The sequence below is a fragment of the Sturnira hondurensis genome, unplaced genomic scaffold (assembly GCF_014824575.4).
Source record: "Sturnira hondurensis isolate 20B ecotype Veracruz unplaced genomic scaffold, ASM1482457v3 Scaffold0006413, whole genome shotgun sequence".
In the NCBI taxonomy this organism is placed as follows: domain Eukaryota; kingdom Metazoa; phylum Chordata; class Mammalia; order Chiroptera; family Phyllostomidae; genus Sturnira; species Sturnira hondurensis.
The window spans coordinates 42,978,134-43,003,986 of NW_028079044.1; the positions used below are offsets into that span (position 1 = coordinate 42,978,134).

General features: G+C 46.4%; 1 protein-coding gene across 2 annotated transcripts in view; it reads right to left on the bottom strand.

The window, feature by feature from the left end:
- The window catches only part of FBXO32 (F-box protein 32), a 32,570-nt gene extending 6,803 nt beyond the window's left edge, over window positions 1-25,767 (bottom strand). The window contains exons 1-6 of one of the 2 annotated variants that reach the window (XM_037048481.1): window positions 25,545-25,767; window positions 19,328-19,440; window positions 18,463-18,512; window positions 17,214-17,306; window positions 5,544-5,637; window positions 4,545-4,729 (exon numbers count right to left, since the gene is read on the bottom strand). In XM_037048481.1, coding sequence (XP_036904376.1) covers window positions 4,545-4,729; window positions 5,544-5,637; window positions 17,214-17,306; window positions 18,463-18,512; window positions 19,328-19,440; window positions 25,545-25,660 — 651 coding nt within the window. In that variant the 5' untranslated portion in view covers window positions 25,661-25,767. The remainder of the gene's footprint in view (window positions 1-4,544; window positions 4,730-5,543; window positions 5,638-17,213; window positions 17,307-18,462; window positions 18,513-19,327; window positions 19,441-25,544) is intronic. The other variant, XM_037048482.1, reaches the window with a different exon arrangement.
- Window positions 25,768-25,853: the final 86 nt, after the last annotated feature.

A 25,853-nucleotide genomic window follows, 5' to 3' on the forward strand; every position in this document is an offset into this window, starting at 1 on the left:
AGCAGCACACGTTGCATTCTCCTGCTTCAGTCAGTTCACTCAATTATGAGATTTGCTACCTTGTGGAAGGGCTCACCGCTTTGGACAGAGCAGCCCCCGACTTGCCTGCTGCCCCAGCCTCCTATCTCACTGTCCCCTGGTGACCACTGATCCCTCGAAGCGCATCAAAGCCTGAACACACAGGATTCACAGGGTGGGGTGTGGGTAATGTGCAGCCTTAGCAATTCCATCTTGTGTCTCCTGCAAAGCAGGACAGGTGTGTAGAGGGAAGGTGGGCAGTGGCCGGGGGCCCTGGAAGGATGGACTATGGGGAAGAATGGGAAGTGGCATGGCAGGGACATGGGAAAGACACACAATAGGTCTGGATCCCGGGTATCCTTGGAAGTCTGGATCTCAGTCTCTCTGAGTCCAAAATGAATTGGTTCAGAAGATTCTGAAGATCCCTTCCAGCTCCAAGCTCAGATTTGGAGCAGTTTCAGCCTCCTAACTCATCAGAAGTGTCTAAGACTTGGTGATTTTTATCGCTCAGGCTGCTGGGCTGAGCGTTCAATTGTTTGCAGAACTCAGGGCTTTGCCGGGCTGCAGAAGGCCCTAGACCTATTTGTCATTTATCATCTGCTGCTGATCATAGGAGCTAATAAAACTGCCATGAGGTTTTCTTTTTGTTCCTAGCACTTCAAAGCATCTACTTTTTTGGTTAAAACTCCCAGGCCAATTATTATATGAACTCCTATTAAAGTCCACTTGGCAGAGTTCACTCTTGAACGTTCAAACCTGAACTTTTCCAAAATCCTTGCCCAGACCCCATGCTGAGAGCCCTTACTCCTGATAAATGGTTAACTGCTTGCATGCCTTCTTCTTCTTAAATATTAACATTTAAAAATAAGTTACTCTTGTTCCTCTAATCAAGCATTTGGTTAAAATCCTTTATATCTACCCTGTCCCATAGGCTTCAAAACCCTGCTTTGCTCATAGCACACTGTGATTCTGTCCAATCCCCACCCCACACGTACATACACACCAGTTCTCATTTTTATCCTATATTAATTATTTTTCCAATAAAAAAATTGGCTCCATGGAATTATGAACTTTTGAAGGAAAACAAGATACTGATAGAACTTTGGCAACTAGAAAGTAATTATTGTACATGTCTCCTTAACATTTTCATATAATAACGTGCTTTTCTGTAGTCCAAACTGTTAAAAAGTAAGCTTTTTAAATCCAGCCCAGACTGAAGTAATTAAGTCCCCCCCCCCCCCCCCCCCCCCCNCCCCCCCCCCCCCCCGCATCTCTCTCTCTCCCTCTGGAGAGTTGGGCTTTGTTTAAAAAGCTCTTCAGAGCCCTGTGGGCTCCTTGCTCTGAAACCATGCAGCTCAGAGCCCAAGAGGACGCGAGGGAGGCGAGCGCGGTGAATATAAGCACAGGCTCAGCAGACAGGTCTGGTTCCATCCCCACGCTACATCGTATGGTGGTGAGACCCTGGCCAGATTATTCCTAACTACTCAATTATTTGTAAAACGAGGGAAAGCGCATCTTACAGTGTTGCTGGGAGGAATGGATGAGATGATGCATGGAAATCCTTACTTAGCACGATGCCCAGCAAATATTACCTATTACAATGGCTCCTACTTACAACTACTCATTAGGTGAGTTAATATACAGGGTGGGGCAAGAGTAGGTTTACAGTTCACACAGAAAATGCTATAATAATAAATAATCATGTAAGAACAAACTCTGTGTTTCGTGTACTCACAACTGGAAACCTACTCCTGCCCCGCCCTGTATGCAAAGGACCTAGAAGAGGGTCTGCCACAGAGTGAGTCCTTAACAATAACAGCTGGTGCATTTACAATACTTACAGCATGTCGGGCATGGTTCCAAGTGCTTTCCATGTATTAACTTTTTAAACCTCACACCAGGGCTATGAGATACACATCATCGCCCTATTTTCCAAATGAGGAAATTGAGACATGCGGTGGCTGAATAACTTGCCCCAAATCCTGCAGTTGGTAAATTGCCATCATCATCCATAACACAGGGCAATATTTCCTGACTGTATTCCTATGAACTTGGAACAAGTACTCCAGGCAGGCAGTGGGAGGAAATTCCCCTCTAATCATTCACTCTCACTCACGTAAAATTTATTGGCTCCCTTCTGCTCTCTGCCAGGTGGAGGGAACAGCAGGGAACAAAATAGTAATGGCCTTCCTTTGTGGAGTTGATAAGCCCGTGGACGGAGACAGGAAAGTGAATCCCCATATGAGATAATTTCAGATGGCAAAAACTGATCTGAAGAGGGTGAAATGGTAGTGGCTTCAATACACTGGATGGTCAGGGGAGGTGACAAGTTTAAAAGGCCTGAGCCAGGGTGAAGCTTAGAGTGTGCAGAGAATAGCTTGGCCTGGTGGGAGTACCACAAGCAGAGTGAGGTGAACTTCAGTGTTTGATCTGTCCTGTGTGGGATTTCTTTGGATTTAAAAGGTTTGCAAAAAGCTGAATCACTGAATACATAGTTGGAAGAAAGCTGGGTTGAAAAAAAGTTTAGAAACCATTGATGTTAAGTAAGCTTTGCCATTTTAGGAATAAGGAGCCTAGGGCTCTGGCCTTAGCTCTGGGTCTAATTGTTGAGTTACTTGGGGAAAATCACTGGGCTTGTCTGGTCCCACCCCATGAATAAATAGGGACTATAAACAGCTACCTTCCGAGAGTGTGTGTGCCTGCCTCAAGGAAAAGGGGCTCTGGGGAAGTAAGCCCATGGATGTGCAAGGGCTCTGGGCAGATGTGGTTAAGGAGGGAACAGAGGCCAGTTCCAGACAAGTGGGGCCATCCAAACCAGTGTCCCAAGGTTGCTGGAGGGGAGAATACCTTTGGGACAAATGGGGCTTCCTTATTTATATCACTGGCTGGGTAATTCTCTTCTGGGCTTAGAAAAAATGTAAATATTAAGTCCAAGTTACTGAGAATGCCAGAAATCAGAGAGAAAGTGTAAGGGGGTTTCCTCTGAGCAATAAGCTAAAAATTTGAGTCTCAAATTCATAGTGTCAAACTATGCCTATACTTGAGAAATGGGAATAGAATAAATTATTAAACTAAATCTGCCCTGGCTGGTGTAGCTCAGTGGATTGAGCGTGGGCCTGTGAACCATATGATCGCGGTTTGATTCCCAGTCAGGGCACATGCCTGGGTTGCAGGCCAGTTAGCAGTTCTGGTTCCTGGTTCCCGGCAGCGGATACATGAGAGGCAACCATACATTGATATTTCTCTCCCTCTCTCCTTCCCTTCTCCTCTAAAGATAAATAAAATCTAAAAAAAAACTAAATCAGATAAATGTTCATAAGAAATTCTCATATTTTCTTATAATAGTCAGATCATTGAAATAGCTTTTGAAAAGATCACCTAGGCGGGTGCTCTGCATTGTGTATGCGCGTGTGCATGTGTATGTATGCTGTGTGTGTGTGTGTGTATGTGTTGGCCTAAGTGAGTCTAAGGAAGTCACTTAACTCTGAGGCCTCTGTTTCAGAGTTTAAGAAACTAAGGCACAGAGACGTATGCGCGTGTGCATGTGTATGTATGCTGTGTGTGTGTGTGTGTATGTGTTGGCCTAAGTGACTCTAAGGAAGTCACTTAACTCTGAGGCCTCTGTTTCAGAGTTTAAGAAACTAAGGCACAGAGACGTATTAACAGTAATGTGAAGGACGTTGCATTTTGAAAACTTTACAGAGTAAAATATTATTTCAAAGAGGTCAAAGAGGTTTTTTTCATGGTACTTTCTTGAGAGGTGGGGCAGACCCAAATCTGATCAGTGTGGGTCCCAGAACCACTTAAACGTCCGTGGTCAGCGACTAGATAAGACAGCCAAGTGCTACTTGAGCCGACTAAGAGCGCTGGTCCATTAGTGAGTCCTGGGAGGGGACACCAGAGTCCTTCTTCCTGCTCACTGGTAAGAGGACGAGAGCCGAGGGCAGAGTTAAAACCTAAAGGAAACTACTGAGAGTAGTTAGGCTGGTAATATAGGATGTTTTTTTGGCTTGAGTTAGAATTGCTCATGTCTTTTCTGACGTGTGTTCACAGTCTTTAATCGAAGGCTTCCTTTGTCCTAACTACTGAGAATTGGAACTATACTTTTGAAAGGCTGGCTGGCACCTGTTCTCCCAGCCACTGCCATCACAGCTCCCTTGTAGTCAGGCAGCGTCCTAAAGCTGCAAACAACACATGCCTTAAGAGGCAAGGGGCAAACAGAGGTCTGCAAATCGCACTGAAGATTTCAGTGGTAGAGCCAACATCTTCCCCAAAGCCCCACTTTCTGGCTTGCCTACCATGTTTCACATTTCACATACTCTGATCCCGTTTTGCCAAGTTTTTCTTCCCATCCTCCATTTACAGGGAAGCCCCCTCCAGCACTCGGTGTAAAGCATCAGACCAAGACAGTCCAGGCTCTCCCATCACCAGAGGGAGACAGAGCCCTGGAGAGGCGGCCTGGCATCTCGGCAGAGGAACCGACTGAAGCCCTTCCTGCCGGGATGAAGCTGGGCAGTCCCGCTTACCCTGGTGATCTGGATGTTGTTCAGCTGTTGCTGCCAGTGGAGAATCGTCTCCATCCGGTACACCCACATGTTGATGTTCCCAACCAGCACGCACTTGCCGACTCTTTGGACCAGGGTACACAAGGAGGTGTACAGGGTCTGGAGTAGTTCTCTTATGAGTCTAATGTTTTGCTGGTCTTCAAGGACTTGGGGGGGGGAGACAAAAAGAAAGAATGGTTTGGCTACGGTTCACCTGACATGGTATAAGTGGGCCTTTCTTCTTCTCTATTCTGCTAAAGTTACTGGGTATTGCCCCTGGGGACATGGTTTTCTTTCTTGCTGGTGTTTCTTCTCTACTTGGCCAGCTTCTGCCCTCGAGGTTACTGGGTAGAGTTTCCATTATCTAGGTCCCTCTTTGTTCTCCTCTCCCTAGTTTTCTACAAAGACTCTTTCTTTTTCATTGTTCCACCAGCACCAGTGGCTCACCTGACTTGAAAGCGGTTGCTTCTGCCTGGTCGTCCCTTTTAGGTGGTCAGTGGTAGGAGCATATGGGAGCTGGGAGCTTGGGTTCTAATCCTGTATGGGTGACTCTGTGTGTGATTATGGACAAATCACTCTTTCTCGTGAGACAGTTGATCTGAAAACCTAAGGTTCCTTCTGGCTCAAAGAGTCGACGGATCTATTCAGCCTTGTACACAGCTCAATTTTCTAGGAATTTGGGATCCAGAGACTCGGCAGCCTAGGTGGGGACATGTGTTTACACTGAGAAGCCTGAAAGGCTTACAGAAGGAGAGATGATTTCAGTAAAAGGAGGGGAGGGTGATGCCCTTCCTCTTTGCCATGGGCACGAGCTGTACCTCTTTCTGAACCGGGATCTGGCACTACTGAGCTGCATCTGGAGTTATTCATCTCCATCCACTCACATTCCCTTAAATCTAATGACATGTCTGCTCTAGTGGAAAATCCATCCGTCTGTCCCCACGCCTATAAAAAGGGGTGAGAGAGTGAGAGAGAGCTCACCTTTCAGAACCACTTTTTCCAAAATGTTCATGAAGTTCTTTTGGGCAATGCCACTCAGGGATGTGAGCTGTGACTTTGCTATCAGTTCCAACAGCTGTGGATAAAAATAGAAGTTGCCAGGCTTAGAATACAGAGATATTTTTTCTCCTCTAATCTTTGCTTTTGAGTCACATGACACGCAGATACAGACTGAGGGGGAGAGATAAATAGCAGGCAGGGCCACAATGCAATAAAAAGCAGATGCTCAAAGTGAAAGACAAATGGGGGTAATTCAAAACCCTGGAATCAGGCTGAACACTTAATTGCTTTTTTCTTTTACATATAAAGAGTTGGGCTGCAGCCGGGGCTAATTCATTCTGCTTGTCCTACTTCAGCGAGTGGAACTGATGTACTCCAAAGGGAACAAAACCTCCTAGGACCTGCAAATGTTTGAATTCCATATAATCCCTCCAGGCAGGAATTCTTCTCCCCCAACTTGACCTTCTTCCCCAGTGGCACTGACTACTCTCAAGGCACCTAGAGCTCATGTTCAGCATCCCTATGTACTTTCCAAGGAAGTGGCCTTTTTTATCAGGATGTCTCCTGCTTATGCAGCGTTCAATAAAAATACTACTAATTGCACTTAACTTTCTGTGGAAAGACTCCAGTCACTGGAAGAGAGACAAATGCAGGATGCAGAGCATTTATTTCTACTAAGAGGCTAGGATCCTCGCAGCTCTAGGTTTAGGTTCAAGTCTTGGTTTGACTGCTTATTATCTCTGTGACTATGGGCAAATTACTGAATTTCTTGGGACCTCAGTTCTTCATTTCTACTACTAATACTGAGAGTCCTCAAGATTGTTGAGAGCTTGAGATGAGGGCATGCACCTACGTCCCTGAGCACAGTGGCTGACACTAATCAGGTAGACAATAAAGGTGAGTCAGTTCACTGAAGGATTGTGTCTCATTCCTACCACCCCCATTGTCACCACATAAGAAGAAATAAAGATAATCACTTAAGTTGGTCCATCCTCAGCCCAATCTTTCTTCCCTTTTATAGCAAAGTTCTTTACAGATGTGGCAAGATTTGAAAAAATCCAAAGATTCTATTTTGAAAAAATGCAACTTGAGACTGGAGTGACCCATTTAACAGATGAGCAAAGTGAGTCACGAGGAACTAAACCTTACCAATTGCTCCACAAGCAGTGAGAGGCCTTGGCAGAGCCCTTCTCAACACCTTTCGTGTTTTCACAGAGTTATCGAACAAAAGAGGTGGAGGTTAAGTGAAAGTAATGTTATTAGAACCTTCCAGGGCCCCAAGAAAAACTAACTAACCTTCAACCTAGAGAGGAGGCTAGATTTAGAGAACTGAGATCTCCACTTTATTTTAAACCTTGAGTCTTTGCTCCTAGGACATTTTCCAAGGCAGTTTCATCTCCCGACCAGGCCCCAGCCCAGCTTTTCTTCAGGTCAGTAAACACTGAGTCTGAGACCGTGCTGGGTGCTGGAATCGAGGCTGAGGGAACTTGCACAGTGACGTTCTAAACCTTGGGCTGTGGGGGAGGACTGAAACTTTTGGATCCAAGCCCCAAGCAATTCAAAGAACCTCTGCTTCCAAAGCATTTGTTTAAAAATGTTGTCCCCGTGGAGCCTCTTGGGAGCCTTTCAAACCACATACAGACTTTTAATTTCCTGAGCATAATTTTACTTTAAGTTAATAAAAAAAAACAAAGCCCACACCCCCAAAACCTTTTCCAGCCTGGCTTATATATTTCTCACACATGCAGGCAGAGATGCTGCCACCCGACTGGGAGAAGGCTGTAAGAAAAGGCTGAGGCTAATTTGGTAAGATTAGTACCGGTGGTCCCAGGTTGGAAGTTGAGGCCATGTCTATGGGTAGTGGCCACACTGGATGCCCTCTGCCTGTCGGGCTCGGCTCTGTCACCAGCCAGCACGTGTGAGTCAAAAGAGGAGTGAAAAATGGCACAAAGGGACTGGCAAAACCTTTCATTTATCTCCTGGACCAACAACAAGATTCAGGAGGCCAAGCTGATGGTCTATTAATACCCTGAGCCTCACATGACCAGCACAAAGCATGGTGAAAGAAAACAAAGCCTCCAGTCGCTCTTGGAAGGGCAGCAGGCTGTGCACTGTGACTCACCAGGGGGTGGGAGGTGGGTCAAGGGGGTGGGAGGAGGGCGGGCAGAGCTCAGTCTGAAATCCATCCAAAACCAGATTCCATGTGACTCTCATCTCATGAGGGTGTCACTTTTAATCTTGTCTAAAAATGCACCAATCACAAGGACAAGAACACTCTCAGAGCTCTGACTATGCATTTGAGGGAAAAGAAAAACCCTTTGGTCTGACCGAGATGACCTCTGAGGAGGAGGAGTAGAGAGAGCAGCAAAAGTGTGTCCATGGGCAGCCGAATGACATGTTAATTACCCTGTGTTTAACCCTCTCTCAGGAGAAAGTCCCTCTTTTCACCTCCCAGCAGCTGTGGGGTCAGGAGGAGACCCAGATTCTCCAGATGGGTGACCTTTACAACTGTCATTCATTTAGCAAGTGTTTTTTGAGTGGCCACTCTGTCCCAGTGGCAGGTGACATGGATATGAGGATACAGACACAGGATCCTGCAACTCATGGAGTTGACTGTCTAGTTTATGATGCAAGTTATTTAACCTCCCAGGACCCCAGTTTCTTTATTTCTAAACTGGAAATAAAAAGACTGCATAGTTCTGGCTTAGCAAACTTTTTTTCTGTAAAAGGCCAGGTAGTAAATATTATAGTCTTTCTGGGCTAGATGGTCTCTGTTGTAACTATTCAGTCCAGCAGATGTAGTATAAAAGCAGCTGTAGATAATATGTAAACAAGTGGGTGTGGCTGTGTTCCAATAAAACTTTATTTATAACATGGGGGGGGCATCTCTGGCCCCTGTGCCATAGTTGGCTGACTTCTGCTGTATATTATAGAGTTTAAGAGTGAGGGCGGCAGAGCCACACTGCCTGCCTCAGTTTCCCCATCTACAAAACATGATTTCAGAGTTGCTCTGAAGATTACATATGTTCACAAGACACTCATAGCACTCATTACAGTACCTGATATCAAGAATATATTCAACACATATTATTAGTTTGTATCATAACACAGAGAATATTACTAGGTAAAATTATTGCCAGAGGGGGCATAGTGAATTAGGGTAAAGTACTTTTAGAACTCCTGTATTTCAATTTTATGTATTGTCAACCAAATGCTTTCAAATTTTAATGTTGCTTTCTGTCATTTTTATTATGCCTGGGATCTAGTTAATAGCTATCTGTTGATAAAAATTAACATTGATAAATTTTATGACTTACATAGGTGCATCTACCAGGAAGTCTCATTTTGCTAACAATAATGGGTGTTTATTATAAGACAGTAACTGTGCTAAGCACTTTTCATATGTGAACTCATTTAACCTCCACGGGCATCCCATTGCGGGTGGGTTCTCCACTTGACAAAAGATGTTACTGCAGCCCAGAGAACTTAAATAACTCACCTAAGATGTACCAACTGCAGTAAGTGGCGAAGCCAGAACTGGAGTCTAGACATGTCTAACAGAGAATATGTACTTTGATAGCTTCAAAACTTCAGCTTCTCAAGGCCAATCAAATTTGCATCTAGGGCTAAACTTTACTCTAAAAATAGCAGCAGCACCATATGTTGTTACGTTCCAGGAAATAGAGTCTGGAAATTTTATATCAATATTACCTTGCGACAGGTAATCAGTTTTTAACATTAAGGGAGCAATAACACCCAGAAAGTGTTAGTAGCACGTTTAGGATGAGGCAATTGCCTTGGGTAAACCATTCAGGTCTATTTTCCATATCAGTGTAATGCTCAACCAGCAGGTAGTAGCATTGTGTGAAGTTCATAGTCAAGAGGACGGAATTCATTAATGTTATTTCTGTGTCAAGACAGCTGTGTGCCTAGGAGAGTAGAATTGTATGTAGCAAATTATTTCCCGGTGGCTTAGCCAATTGTATTCTTTGTCCCTAGACACCAGAGAAAAAGAGAGGAGAGGAAAATGTCACTTCTGGAAGTGGCTGCTTGTTTTCTGCTGGGCAAATTTTTAGCCCAGGTGCCAGTGATTTGTGGCTGTGTGTAAGGAGGACGCAGCCCAGGGTGTCATCACCATGTGGGCAGTCGGGCTGTGCAGTGTGATTCGCAGTGACTAGCTGAGCAGTAACGGCAATGGTTCTGGGCCACCAGGAAAGGATGGTGGTCACTGCATACCAAAACCACATCCTGCCCTTCAGCTTTGGCTCATGCTCGTTTTGGACACATTGAGTAGGATAAAACTCTAGTATCAAGCAACATCGTCTAGTGAATCTCAGAGCGGATGTCAACCGCAGTTTGAAGGTGAATGGGCAGAAGAGAGACTTCCCTCCCAGCTCATGTCACCCACAGAAAAAGCAAGTTTCCTATCTTTCCTTCCTTTCAGTTTATCTTTAACAAATAAATCAGCTCATGTCACTTCTCTGCTTGACACCCTCAAATGACTTCCCTCTGCACTTAGAAAAAAAATCCAATGTCCTCAGCATGAACAGCAAGGTCCTCCCTGGTCTGGTTCTTGCTCTTTCTCCAGCCTCATTTTGCACAGTCACACAGACTGTTGCTGGGTCCCTGAGCAGGCTCAGCTCATTCCCACCTCCCAGCCTCTGCTCTTGTCATGTCATCACACGCTGGCTCCGCCCCACCCCTCGGGTCTCAGCTCAAATGTCGCCTGCTCAGAGAGACCTTCTCCCACCATCCTTATTATGGAAACCTCCCAGCAGCCCTCTTTGTCTTACTATGGTTTTGTTGTTTTTCATTGTTCTGTTTATACATGTCTGAAATGACCTTGTTTACTCACTTGCTGATTGTTTAATTGGTATATGAACCTCAAGATTGAAGGGGTTATTTTGTTTATCCCTCAACCTGGAACATGGTGGGTACTCAACCAATATTTCTTTGATAATGTATTAGATTAGAATCAAGGAGCGTTATAGGTGGAAGGGGCCTGGGAAACCATATACCCAAATTCCTCCTGCTATAGAGGAGGCGGCTCCTCACGGTGGTCAAAAGACACAGTCAAGGTCAAGGGTGGATGACATGAATGGTCAAGCTGGTACCCTTATGGGGTCTAGTCCCATACTGATGCCCCATGAGTAAATTACTCACAATGCAAACATATCACAAATATTTTCCAGGAGGGCAAGCAGGTCAGATCTAGAGGGCTACTAAATAATTGGGAGCTTTGGAGGCATAAAATAAAATAAAATAAAATAAAAAGCAGCTGTCCTACCTGTTTGTTTGAAAGAAAACCACACCAAGGTTGACCATTGCCTAACTAACTCTATTTTGCATAGAATATTAAGAACATACCGTAATTTATCCCCAAATCCCTCCATCTCCTATGACAGGGTTGAACTCATGCAGAGTGGCAAGTTGATGGTGGCCATGCAGTTTGATTCTAAGTCTGATTGGAAAACATGCCATGGGATTATCAAATGTAGCAAAGAAGCTTCCAGAAAACCCCTGCCATTTCTCACATGCTCAGTACCCAAGCCAGGTGCCCACAGGAAGATTATGTCTCTTGCAATAAGCCCTTGGCTACATCAGGCAGTGGCCTCTGTGGCCTCTGCCCACAGCGTGTGCTCTGTACTTACAAGACCCTTATTTATTCAACAGATAAGCAAAATTTAAAACAAATTAAAAACCTGGAGAGTTTTGGCCTGACTTTGAGCTTGAACACTGACAGGTTGGAAGAGGGAAAATTTCAGTTACATTAATAATCTTCAGGCACGTCAAGACTGGGTAAATATTATTTGCAAGTGAAACATCTCTCTAACTGAGGGCGTTAAAATGCTAAGAAGAAGGGCCAAGTTTACATGAATTAATCGTATTCTCAGCCGAGAGAGACTTGCCTCTGTTTTCCATCCATCCCAGATATTTTTGAACTTGCGATGGTGCCCACTTTTCTATTGTGTCAGACTGAGCAGCTCTGCTCAATTCAACGGTCCTGCTTAAACTGGACCCTTTGTCCACTCCTGCACTCCGCACCTCCACCCTATGATCCCGTGGACAGCCCTGAGTCCCTGGCCCCTGCCACTCCCTTCCACTGTTCTTTCACACCTCAGGTTTCTCTTCAGGGCACTGGTACCTGCAAAGCCCTTCACCTTCCTCTCCACTTAGCCCAATCCTAGCCATCCTTCAAGGAAGGTGACACTCAGGTTCAACCTCTTCCAAGATGCGGTCTCCAGTGCCCCTTCCTCCATCCTCCAAACAGGACCAAGCTCAACTTGCCACTTTAGTAGTTGTACCTTTTCCCCCAAGGTAGCCCAGAAGCTCCTGCCAAGCAGTGGCCAGGTCTTCCATGACTCTCAAGTGGCTATGGCAATGCTCGGGGTATGGTAGGGGTCAACACAGAGATAGCAGTTAGGGCGGCAAGAGTATTTGCCCCAAGCAATTTGCTCTTCCTGTGGACCTAGCAGGAGGATGCTGCCAACTCTTTGCCATTGGAGAGCTTATCCTTTAGTGGGTTCCAGGGGTCTCTGGATCCTAGGTCACAGATACTTAACCCTTTGTCTTACCCTCAATCATGGCAACTCGGAGCACAGTGTTGAGTGCTCTTAGGGACCTTCCTCCTTGAACAGGAAAAAGCCTGCTGAACTGGAACTTAACACTTCGCTCACCTGTCCAGTGTAGCATATATTCCTGCACTAAGCACCTGACTTAGCCTAGAAACCTAGGTAGACTTTTAGCATAAAATATATTTCTGGGCCAGTGGTTAGATTCTGAGTTCTCAAGAAGAATGCTATACAAAATGGGCACACCTGTGATCCAGAGGTCTCCAAAGTGGGATAAGAAAGAAAAGCATAAAAAATCAATTTCCATATTTTATTTCATCTTTAATTTTCATTTTTGAGCGTTTCCTAAATAGGACCCTAAAGATAATGGTAACAGCGACAACTGATACTCACTGAGTGCCTATCATGTGCCCGGCACTATGCAAAAGCATTTTATGTATTTACATTCAGTTTAACTCTCATAGCGACACAGTGGGGTAGACACCATGACCAGCACCATTTACAGGAGTGTGGTTTACAAACGAATGCATGAACACACACACACTGACAGCACATGTTTTACTCAGTTATGTACTGTTTGGAGTCCATGGTCAAAAACCACTCTCGGTCTCTCGGCCTCCCCGTTTCTTTGGGTGCCGCATGGCTGCAGGAGCCTCCTGCTTCTGCGATGACCCCATTACTTCTGTGCTTGTGTGGGCAACCCCTCACTTCTTCAGGAAGCGCTTGCCTCTGCCTGCACTCCCTCCCTGCTGGGGTCATATCCTCATGTCTGTGAGCATCCCCACTTCTGCGGGCACCCAGGCATTGCAGGGTCTGCTGAACCGAAAGGCTCGTTATGACTGAGAAGGCGAGGAATTCTGAGGGCTGCAGACGTTTGTCCTGTGAGATCACTAGCAGCCTAGTGAACATTTAGTGACAGACCTGCCCGGCGCCCTCCCTGTTAGTGTGCCCTGCAGTGGGTCCCCACCATTCACTACCATTTCTACAGGCCATTTTCAGATGGGCTCATGGCTCTGCTATTTTGACTTCATTGCCATCGAGGTGGCTGGCCACCTTCCCTTCACCTCAGCTTCTCAGTCCCAATGGAAAAAGATACCACCAGTTTTATGACTCTAGTGGCAGAGGCCGCCATCCATCAAAGGAAGGCCACCATGTATGTGCAGCACCAAATTAATGCAAGGTCACTGTGGCCGAGGGGCTGGGCCGCTCAGGCACATCACGACCCACCAGGGCCTTGGCAACAGCGTGCCCTTAATTTGAAGGCATTGGGTTTGCACTTGAGTCACAGTGCCATATTTCAGCCTTTGTTTGCCAAACCGCCTGTCAACTTAAACTAAAACATGTTTTTGGAAAAGACTTTTAGGGGTGGCAGGAATGCATAACTTGCTGGAAACATTCAAATGGACTTAGGGTGGTAATGCAGAAAAAAAGTTTAAAAAGTGCCTTGGTTTAGGGTGTGGAGTTCTTTGCTACAGAGAGACGAGGGAGTAGGTTTGCAAGCTTTTGTTTGTCCTTCTTGATCTGCTAGCTATGGGGCGGGGTTGGGGGGGGGGCGGTCAGTTCATCCCAGTCAGGAAACCAGTACTTAAGGTTCTCCAGGACTTTCCTAGTCTGAACATGGCATCTATAGTTACTCTGTATGTGGCCACATTCTCATTCCGTATGGAGAGCTGGGAGGACCCGATCAAAGGCCATCTTGGCAGAAAGCACCAAAGCCCTCTCCTGCAGGCCTTGGTGTCTTTCGGCATCTGAACTCCCAAGTGTTTCTGAGCTGGTTTGCAGATTTGAAAACACCCTGGGGTCACCTGGTAGATAAGTTTCAGCAGCAATGCCTGAGCACCACCTCATCGAATTAAATCAATCACAGCAGAGGTGGGCTTCTGTGGACCAGCCTCCTAGGCCATTCTGATAGACAGCTGGGGCTGGGGACCACTGGGCCACAGCAGGATCACTCACAGAGTAAACCTTCCCCATGTCCGCAAACCCTTTCTCTGCTGGCCTCCCTGTGCCCTGGGTGAGTTAGTCAGTACTTCTCTCCTGTGGTACCGCTACCGCCCAGCCCCCGCCCCCTAACCCCAGGGGAATTTCCAAACTGTGCTGGTCTTGAGGCATGGTGCAAACACATTTTTTAAAGTGACTGTTCATAAATGAGTAAGTTGTTGCTTCTAAAGATTTTAAATCATCTTTAAAACCCACAGTTAAAATAGTATTTAGGCCACTGCGGGGGTGTGAGGAGGGGGCAGCGGCAATGAGTGTAGCCTGCGGATGGATAGCTCAGGTACAAATGCCACATAAAACCTCGGCAGTTTATGTTCGAGATTTTTGATCCCCCAAATTCCACAGAGTTTTTGCGCTTACTGATAACAACGATAACATTTTGATATAGTTGTGCTGGCCATTTCTTTCATTCCCTCTGAATGTCTATTTTTTCTGGGAATGACAGCCTGCAGGAATGCAACATATATCTAAAAAATGTACTTTGCCTTTAAAGAGATTTAAAAAAAAATTTTAAAGGCCTTCAAAAGTTGGTCCAGTTTATTACTGGAACTAAGGAACTGTTGCAGCATTAAGAAACCATTAGGTCAAAGTAGTAAGATGTGGATAGCGTACTGGCAAGCTACTTTGCAAAGTTGGTTTAAGGATAAGAAGAATATATGAGAAGTGTATTGGGTTCCTTAGAAGAAAAGCCTCAAAATGTGGTGGCTGTCATTAAAATGTTTTAAGCTCTTCATAAAAATAACATATTATTTCTCAAATTACAGAGGGCTCTAACAGTGAAGGGGGAAAAAAAGATTGTTCTTTCCAAAACAGAACTATTTTTCCACTACTTCTGAACTTAACAAATCTGAAAGCACGCAGCAGTCTCTCTGAGTTAAAAATCATGTAAAAGCATTCACGAGGCAGTGTGCAATTAGACACTATCAGCCACAAGTTCCCAGTGCCGAGTCTTAGTCAACTGCAAGATTTCCCAGTTAAACATTACTTTTTTAAGTATAAAAACATTTTTATCAGCTAAATTTAAAAAGGTACTTTAGGGGAACTCAATGATAATTTTGGTACATGGGTGATAATAAATATCAATAGGTGACTTGGCACAAGAGCTTCGGGTCTGTCTGCAGAGTATTTCCATGTGGAGCGTATGACTGAGCTTCACAGCCACCCCGTGTGGTCGAGGTTATTCTAAGTCCCTCTTACAAAGGGGGAAACTGAGTCTTAGAGAGGCTGAACCAGTGAAGGCAGTGGAGCTGGGGACCTGACCCCAGGACATTCTACTCTCGGTCCCCTGCTTGCACAGAACTTATTGTCAGAGTTAAGAGTGTGGACTCCATGACTGCCATGTTTCAGATCCGTATTTTGTACTTAGGTAGCTTCGTGGCCTTGGACAAGACATTGTGCCTTGCTGTACACCTCCATTTCTTTAATCAGAGACAATAAAAGTACCTACACTTCGTAGGGTTATTGAAAGGATAAGGAGGAGAATGCACACGATTGCATGAAACAGCTTTTTGCTGTCATGCTCCTTGTTCCTTTCTTTAATTTTATTTCTTGTGAAAGGAATAACAGGTGTGAAGGAGAACCATCTAAAAGTGTCCCTGTTGCTGACCAGTTTGTAATCAAGACGCCAGATCTGGGTGTCTGGCTCTCACACCTAGAGGATGGAAACTATTCATATTCTTAGCAGCAGTTTCCAGATCTCCCTGGGCCTGTCTCCAAGCAGCCTGGACTGGGCTGCGGGCAGCAGTGACCTCCCTGAGGTGGCAGAGTCACACTGAATGACACGAACATTTCATCAAGACTGTCTCCTATTTGCAATCCTTTTGGACTGGAACAGGGTTCAGCTGAAGAGTGGACAGATCTGCTCACGCGGTCACAGGCTCAGCTTAGAGCTTCCAACCTATGAGGGGGCCTGGGTGTTCATCAGGTCAGTTGGGATGGCAGCCCTGCATCTGCCCATATGACAGGTGAATGATCCAGGCCTCAAGGGGGCCTGAATGTCATTGCTCTGGCCAAGCCTTTGCAATCATCTGACTCAGTGACATGGCACGGAGAAGCACAGCAACTCAGGAAGGCAAAAATAAAAACCAAACCAACCAACACCCACACAGGGAAAATTCCCTGCTACCTCTGAGCCTAAAACCCAAACAGCTGCTACCTCCCAGGTTGAACCACTGACAAAAACTCACCAAGTTTCTTAGGGGGAGAAACACTAATAAACCAATTAAGAAGACTCCCTGTCTTGAAAGTCATGATTACACTTATTTGCTTTACTATCTTCATTACTGATATTTTGCTAAAGCTCATTAAAAGCACAGGGAACTGGCCCAAACAGGTAGTTTCAAGCTTCAGGTAAACACAGGACTGAATATTGTTGTCATACAGGGTGGGGGTGGAAGGGAGTCATGGGAAAGAAGCATTGAGGTGCTTTGAACTCACCCAGTGTTGTGGTCTAAACCCAGAATGCACTGGGGTCCCCTACGGTCAGCTGCAGTAGGGCAAAGAATTGAATAGTGAGACTAATCGGAGGTGCAGAAGTTTTTAAAGACAAGCCGAGGGGCTTTTGGCTCGTTTACTGCTGCATTCTCTCTTGCTAAGGTCATGGTCAGAGCCCACGCTGGCTGCAACGTGCTCCCATTTATCCATGGGTGCTGAGAGCGGCTCACTTGAGGTACACTGGGCAGTTCCCATCTGTTGGGGCCAATCTCGTAGACATCTTTTTAAATCTTCTTTTAAATTTTAGGGTTTTTTTATTTTAGAGAGAGAGAGAGGGAAAGGGGGAGAGTGGGGAGAGAGAGATCAACTTGTTGCTCTACCCATCCATGCATTTATTGGTTGATCCTTGTATGTGCCCTAATTGGGGATCAAACCCACAACATTGGCATATTGCAATGCTGCTCTAACCAACATCCTAAGGATCCATGTAAGTATGTTCAGGGAGGGGAAGTGCAGGAGTTCATTTTCTGCTTTCCTCAGAGTTCCCAGGGTCCTAAAATGTTAATTCTTTAGGGAAACTACTTCTGGACAACCCGAAAAGACAATGAACTTGAGAGGCTAGGTGAGCCTTCGGGTCCTTGAGACTTACCCGCACGACATAGTTAAATCTTCTGGAATCCAGAATGGCTGTGGAGAAGTCCAGCCTGTTGAAAGCTTCCCCCAATGTGCAATAACCATGGCGCTGAACGTGAGAAGAAGGGGTGCAGAGGTTACTGCAGAATAATCCACCTGGACCGCACTGAACAAGCCTGATGCCTGTCTTAAGTAGTCAGAACCACCTGCTCCTTTCTTGTGCCATGACATGCTTTTTCTGGGAACCCCCTGAGAGCCACAAATGTTGGGGTAGTAGAGCTGGCAGCTGCTTCGGTCAGTGACTCACGGGTGACTTCTATCACGTGGGTCCTTGTTCCTTGCACGCAGTAGTTGGGGAGATTCATAAGTAGTTGCTCATCAAGGCAAGGCTAGGATATGCGATGTGTGAGATGACGGTGGCTGGGCCCTGGAGCGTACTCCTGGGAGGAGAACCAGACCTGCCTGCCAGGTCTGCTGGCCACCTTGCCTCGCATCTCTAGTGCTTTCCTCACTGTGATCATCAGAAGCATTTTTAAGGCTTCATGAAGCAGCAAAAGAAGTTTTGATCTTTGACCTATGAACCCACAAGGAACTGAGAGTACAGAGCCCTGACTCATAGTCCCAGCTTGGCTCTGAGTATGTGGGTGGGCTCTGGTGCATCAGTGACCCCCTCAAATCATAGAGGTAAGTAGATGTTCTCCTAGGCCTCTGACCACGATAGAAATTCTATCCTTCTCTCCTACTGCTCTGTATCCCAATTGGGCAAATAAAGGCCTGTGCAGAGAGAAAATATACACAAAAGGGTTTTATAAAGTGCCACACAAATGTAGCTATTTCGGTGTCTTGTCCTCTTCTGCACCTAGCTCAGCGCCTCACTCTGAACTGGCGCTGCCGTCTCTGCCATACTGAGCGACCGGCTTTCCCAGGGCTAAGCCTTAACTGAGTTGAAGTCTAAAGAGACCTTAGAACAAAAAGGAGGCATGGTCCTGAGGCACGGGCTGGGCTTTACAATAATACATTTGAGGTGGACATCTTTATAAACATTTTTACATGCACTACCTTCCTGAATGATTGGTAGGGGGGACGTTTACCTCTCTCTGTCTCTGGAGCCCCAAACTCTGATGGCTGGCTAGTTGGCGGGCTGCTCACCACCACCACCCAAGAAGGCAGTCACGACGGGAAAGAACACTGTTGCCCAGTCCCCCTAACTTGGGCGGGGAAGGCATGAAGCCAAGCACACTCTCTGATGGACAGATGCTGCTCACCTCCTTCGTGCTTCCTTTGTGGACATAGATCCATTTTTCCTGGTGAAAATCTACGGAGACAAAATGAAAAAAGGCCCAGCTTTAACATGCCCAAGATTTTAAACTTGTTCCTTTTTCATTTATTCCAAATTGTACAAAGTTTCCACAAAAAAAATACCAAAAACTCTACTGCCAATCTCAGAGGATGCAAATGCCTACTTTCTGCAGTGTATAAATGCTATAGTTACAGTGCACTCTGTCTGAAGCACTCCAAATCTTCGACACTCAGATTTGCTGTCTGATAGCCCCAAATTGAAAAAAACCCTAATACTCAAGTACAACTTGGTTTTGTAAGCCAAGCCTACAACTTAGACAAGGCCATAAAAAGTAGAAACAAAACAGATAACATGAGGGACCCATGCAGTCAGATGGGTTAAACCAGAGATCTCTAATCTCTGCTTATTAGTAGAACTTTATACTTCTGTTAAAACTCACATAGAGCATCTAGTATTTATTCAAGGAAAGAGGGAGAAATCTATTTTCAAAGCCTCAAAAACAGTTCAAAATAAAAGTACACGTTGGAATTGATTCAGCGACTATATCACTGTATAAATAGCTAAATTAACTATGCCAAACATAAGTGACAAGCAGGAAAAAAATACCCCAACCAGCAACTGACTTATAAACAAGACTAAAAAGAACACATTTATCTTGTGTTCATAAAATGCACAGGTCTCTGCATGCAAAGATCTCAGTATCCTTTGTCAATGGCACAGTAAACACCGGAGCAGATATCTAACATGTGAGGTATGATTATTCCCCCCTCAAGAACAAATCATGACAATCTTCGAACAGTTTCTTCTTAAGTTCAAAACAAAGGGCTTACACTGAGTTTTGGTTTTGCTGTTCAGCATGTCCTTCTTTCTCTTCTTGGCAGCAACGTCATAGTTCAGACTGTTGAAAAGATTCTCCTTATTGTATACTTCCTTGTTGCGGTAACTAGGAAAAGCAAGATGAGAGGGGATGCGCTGTCACAGCCGAACTTCACCATGAGCTGTTTCCCTAAATAACTTACTGGGTTATGAAACACAAACACACATGCTTCTCAAACCCAACAATAAAAACCCCTCAAAAGAAGTTTATCCAGGCACAGATGGCCCTCTTTTAGGATCAGATATTGTCACATCTCTGTGGAAGGCAGGGATGGGGGCTTCTGCTTCTTTTGAATTCCCAACAGTGCCTGTCCTTGTATTTGACACACAGCACTGGACTCTTTCACTAAAGGCCATGCAGGGTACTACAGTATTACTTTAAGCAAAAGGGATGAATGGAGGGAGTGAGAGAGGGCGCATTGCTGGTATCTCTGAAACACACAATGCCCTCATTCTGCAAAAGCACCCACCCTAAGCTGCTTTTTAAAAAGATATAATTCACCTACCATACAAGTCTCCTATTAGAAGTATAACCAACCTGCTTTCAACTAGCATGCTTCTACCAAGCCTTTAAAACACGATCCCATCTACAAAAATCCAACTTGTAAACTCCACTTTCAGGAGATGTTTCATAAACTGAGCTAGTTGTTAAGTTTTCATGTAAAGGACCAGGTATCACGCTGCGAAGTGAAGACTCTGGGTCCCAAAGGAAACGAGCTGAGTTCACGATTCCTAAGTTCATAAGGGCTGCAAAGACCTCCGGGGTCACGTGGATGTTTCCCAAGTGGGCTGAGCCGTCACCCGGGGGGACTGACTAGTTCTAGCCCACTATACAATGTCATTTCAAAGTCTGTCTGCAGAGTTCCCACAGAACGGATGCAGGGGAAATACTGAGATAGAATGAAAAAGTGGGCTCCCACCTCTCCCAGCACCCATGGGGGGTGTATGTGTTTGCAAAGCAGGTTTTAGAATGCTAGCTAGTAACACACGGATTAGGTTTTTATTTATTTATCTATCTATCTATCTATCTATCTATCTATTTATTTATCTTTAGAGGGGAAAGGAAGGAGAGAAGGACAGAAATATCAATGTATGGTTGCCTTTCATGTGTCTCCTGCTGGGAACTGGCCTGCAACCCAGGCATGTGCCCTGACTTGGAATCGAACCGCGATCCTCTGGTTCACAGGCCCGCACTTAATCCACTGAGCTACACCAGCCAGGGCCAAGGTTTTTAAAAAATGATACCACCAATATATTAGTCCTTTAATTTTCTGAGTTCCTCTGCTGCATTTAAAATGTGATCTGATTTATATCTTTTCTGGACATACACCTGTGGGGTAAAATCAGACACACGTGCATTTCTCCAATCAGCAGCCACTGTGTAAAGGACAAAAAAAGAGGGTCTCGAGCAAGTTCCAGTCCCCAGTTGCAACAATAGTCTCTGAAGCAGCACTTCAATAAGGACAATAAGTAACTGGCTGAAAGGCTTGCACGGGACATCACCAACAATCTTCTCAGTGTTTCTAGACCCATTGGGATAAGCTGGATGGGTAACCAGTCATTTGTTAAGCTTCCCCGGAGGGCCCTGCTTAATACCATTTACTGAGCTTCCTAATATCTTTAGCCTTCTCTTTTTCATTCAGGGATATTTTTAGGTTTCAGAGAGGTTACTGCAGAAATGTCCCCTCTTACTCGTTTCAGCCAGCCAAGGGCGAATGTTGGGGCCAGACTTTGTATCACACACAAGTGTATGCTAGTCCACTTGCACAATGACAGGGGTCCGAAACCACTAATCAGTAGGTTATCTGCTCCAAGGTCAGCAGAAGAGGGGCAGGGAAAGGCGGGGTGGAGAGGCAGGCCAGAACTCTGAGTCCCTAAAGCTAACTTAAGAAATTTCAATCAACGTTGAGGAGAAGGGAAAAAATGGAAGGTCATTTGACCAGTCCACGAAGTTCTAAGGCCAAGAACAGCTTTAGAAAGCAGCTGGGACACGTTGTGTGCAAAAATACCACAGGAAGGCTTCTTTTTAAAGAAAACACACACACACACACACACACACACACACACACCACGAATGAAACCCTACAGCCTAAATTCCACGTATAAAGAGCCATAAAATGGAGCCATCTTATTCTCCATCACACATGTAAGGTGTAGCAGCAGACCTCCAGAGCCCGGGCCACGAACTGTAACCCTTCCTTAGAAATTATAAATATTTATATCTCACTTTATTCTTTTCTAATTGAAAACAATCCTCAAAAACACGTGAGCCCTTGCTTTCCTCACAGAAACATAATGACCTTAGTCACTCTAAGCCCGAGCGACTCATCCCCAAGGCCAGTTTCAGAAGAATCTGACACAACTGATGACGCTCTCTCAGTGTAGAAGGTAGAAAGACTTCAACCAAAGTGAAACCCTGCACTTTTCGCTTGGTTATTAGGTTTTGGACCCAAGAGGTAGGGCCTGGAAGGGAGGCTTATGGGGTTTCTTTATGTTACCTACTTATATGTTTTCTTTTATGCAATAACATAGTGTTAGAAGCTATTTTGAGAGTTTACTTATGTCCATTTCAGAAAAATGCAAAGCCAGTGGAAAATCATTAAAAAAAAAAAAACAACAAAAGCCACCACCATCTAGGAATATATGACATATATGTATGTATTGTATGTATTTATTTTTATAAACCAAAACAATTTCAGGAGATTGCTTTCTTCATGGAATTTAGTCAGAGCCAGTAAGTTGCTATTTTGTAGTCACTTCTTACTAATGTTGATTTGTATAAGCATAGGCCTAGAATAAGAGAAAAAGGCCTCTACCAGCCCTGTACTGTCATTACACATTCCAAGATACTTGAAGTCCACTTTAGAAAAGGTGGGAAGATTTGAAAGTAGGACCATTTTGGCAGCAGAGATAAAGGGAGGGAAGGGGGTAAAAAAAAAACACACCAAACCCTACTTCTCATGGCATTTGCAACAACAAATGAGAAAGCCGTGGCTGCCCCAAAGGGCTCAGTTGTAGATTAGGGCCAATGAGATTTGTGTGCCAATTTGTCCCATTGCACACCCACATTGTTACACTTACACGTCTAGTACCTGGAGTGATTGATTAAAAAATGCTTAGTGTATAAAGCTCTTAGCACAGTGCTTTGCTCATAGTAAGCACTCATAAAAATCTTACCTATTATTTTTATTTTCTTATGCCCTACTCAGCCAGGGCACCCAGGTAAACTTCCTGCTTCCTGGTTCAGCCTCAGCTTATTGGGAAGTAGCATCAGACTTTTCAACTGCAGGACTGGGGCTGGGAGAAGGTGTCTGAGTCTCGGGTGGCTGAGATGAGTCACCCGGGGGAGGGGTGTGGCAGGGAGTGGGGCTTGTCATGAGGCCTGTCTCAGGTGCCTCAACCACCACTTCCTTGAAGCATTCTTGGATCACCCCACCTCATTCTGAGCTCTCCCCTTGCCTTTTCATTCTGTTCTACCAAATTTAACACTTGTCATTCCTTCTCGGTCTTAGGTAGTTTCAACATTTCGAGAAGGGTCCTGTTTTAAGCTTATCTGAGATGCTCCACGATCTCATTGCATGGCACTTAGCTGCAGAGGCCTTTGTAACAGGCAGCCTCAGGAGGCCAGGGCCTCTGATCCCAGACAGAACGGCCAGCAGAGCCTGGAGCAGAAGTGCTGTGCAGACAAGTCCCAGTCAACATTGAACACTGGCCCGCAGGCTGAAACACTCCAAGGGCACCCTTCATCCCTGACTCTTGTTGGGGCAGCCCACAGAATAGTGCATGGAATTAGAGAAGTGCACCATGTCTCTGCAGTCCTCTGTTTGACACCCCACCCCACCCCCTCTTTTTGAAAGGGCCTGCCTTTTGTTTTCTCTTAACAGGAGAGCCATTCAACTTCACCTGTGCAGGCAGGCACGCAGCCCAAACCTGACATCACTGGGAAACATCACCAAGACTGAAAACAGTGGGGATATTTGAGACTACAAACCCAGGTCTCAGAAGGCCAACTGCTTTTGAAAAGTTGGCAGACTTCTCATGCTAAGTAAGGAAGGGATTGTTTACAATTGCTGGGGAAAAAAATACAGGACTCCACAAACAAACAGCCAGCTGCTTTGCTAGGAGCTGCCAAATGATTCCTAAACTCTGACTCATCAAAGAATCAGAGGCAGTCGCTATATTGATCACCATTTGTGATAATGATGGTGAATCTGACAGCTGTAGCTCAGAAGGTGTGAAACCGGAGGAAGCACAGGAGACTCAGGAAGGAGACAAAGGGGGCGGGAAGCTACAGCTCTCAGTTTAGGTTAGACTCCTGTGCTACAGCTCTCAGTCTAGGTTAGACTCCTGTGCTAAGATAAAACCACCTCAGGTCTGCCACACCATGCGGCGCCGCTATACCTGGCGCAGGTACAGTGGGAATACTTCCACGAACCAGAGGCTCTGGATTTCGAATCCTCTCCTGCTGAGCCCAGTGGTCTGCTTCCCACTGAGGAGCATCCTATGATTACATTTGGGTGAGTCACTGCCACACAGCTCAGCAGATCATGGCTGCACCTCTAGAAAGAACGCGGACTGTTACACCGAAATAAAGTACCAGACTCTAGATCACCTCTCCTTAGGAATGAGGAAGATGGAAGGAGCCTCTGTTCTACTAGGGCAGAATAATTTAAACATAATTGGGAACTTGAGTTCCCAAAAGACGGCCTGGTGACAGCAGGTGATCTTCTTGTTTTTATGTGAGTAAATTTTCTGATTTTCCACAAATAACATTTCTTTGTGGTGCTCCCCAAATGCCCAGGATCTGCCTACAAGTGTCTTTGGCATGGAGGTCAATGTTCTTGTCTCTTCTGGCCAGGCCTTCGAGATTAAATATGTTTTTTGTTTTGTTTCCCTATTGGGAGACAAGGAGTTTGATGCTTCACAAATCACAAACAGATGGGGGGCTCTGGAGGTCAAGCTGACAAAATAACCGTATTTTCTTGATAGCTTTCTTAAGTGTCAGGAGGTCAGCCAAGAGCGCCCCCCCCCCCCCCCCCCGTGGCTCTGTAAGTGGGAACCTGGCCGTTATTGGTAGAACGCTCTCCACTGAAGTCAGTTTAAGGGGGTGAAGGGCAGGGGTTTCAACCAAAGTGGAGGGGAAAGGCACCCAAGGGTGACCAGGCTGCAGAGACCCCCTCTGGACCCACTTGCGCTGCTCTCCTCACCTGGGCCAAACGCCAGGGATCTGGAAGTCAGCCACCGAGAACTGACAGACTCCAGACCACCTAACTCGGTGCTTCTGTGTAAGAACCAAGCAGGCTCCCGGCTCAGCGGACCTCTGATTTCCCACCAGACGGGGCTCAGAGGGGACCTGGAGCCCGGGGGCTCAGCCGAGCCAGGTGGGCTTTCTGCCGCTGACGAGCACCCACTGAACTAGGGGTGCATTCACTATACAAAGAAAATTAACCCAAAGCGTCACCGAGGAAACAGGTGCACACGCTCGGTCCTCCCGAAGGCAGACTTGTGGGGTTCGTCCTCCTGCCTTCCCTCCTCCTCAGCTCTGCAAACCCCACTCCAGACCCCGCTTCGAAAACCCGCTCGGCAAGCGCCCGTGCCCCAGGGCCATCTGGCCGCCCCTGCCTGGTTACTCATCCTCCCTGCCCACTCTGTGGTCGCCTGTGCGTGGGAAGAGGCTGGCGGCGCTCCGGCGGAAACCGCATCCAATGCCGTCACCCGACTGTCCCCACGGCGCTTGGGCGCCTGGAGCCCCGCCACGCTAGCGGTGAAAGGCGCGCGGCCCACTCGCCCGCGCCCCCCACACTTGCAAACCGAGCGACTCCAGTGTCCTTAAGGCAGGGGACCCCTCAAGTTGTGTGCTTAAGTTTGAGTGTTTGTGGACAATATCCGCGTTTGTCGTCAGGTTCTCAGAAGGACCCGCGGTTCTGTAAGGTGTCGTGCTCACTTGGAGACTCTGACCTTGAACAAGAGAAATCCAATTCCCCGAATCCCGGGCTCTGGCGACCTCTGCAGAAACCCGGCAACTCACTTCACCCCCATCCCCCGGGTCGGGTCACGGTCTCCTCCTCACCCTACTGCAAACTTGCCTGACCCCCATTCACTCGCCCCGCGCCCCCGAAACCAGGCTGAGTCCATTTCGCGGGGGCTGGAAGTCGGTGGCGGACCGCTCACCTGCTGAGGTCGCTCACCAAGCCGCCGCTCTTCTCATCCAGGAAGCGCTTCCAGCCGTCGGCCGTCTTCACCCAGCTCTGCCCAGGGGACCTCCAGTCCTGCCCGAGGAACGGCATGGCACCGCGAGCGGACGCCACCTACGTACGCGACAGACTGAGGGTCGCGACCGGCCCGGCGGCCTCCGGGACGCGCCGCCCCGGGCGGGCGCTCAGGGTGCGGGGGCTGGCGAAGAGGCTGAAGGTTTCGGGGCGCGGAGCGGAGTGCATGCGCTGGCAGAGGGCGCTGCGCCGGGGAGGGTCGCGGGGAGCG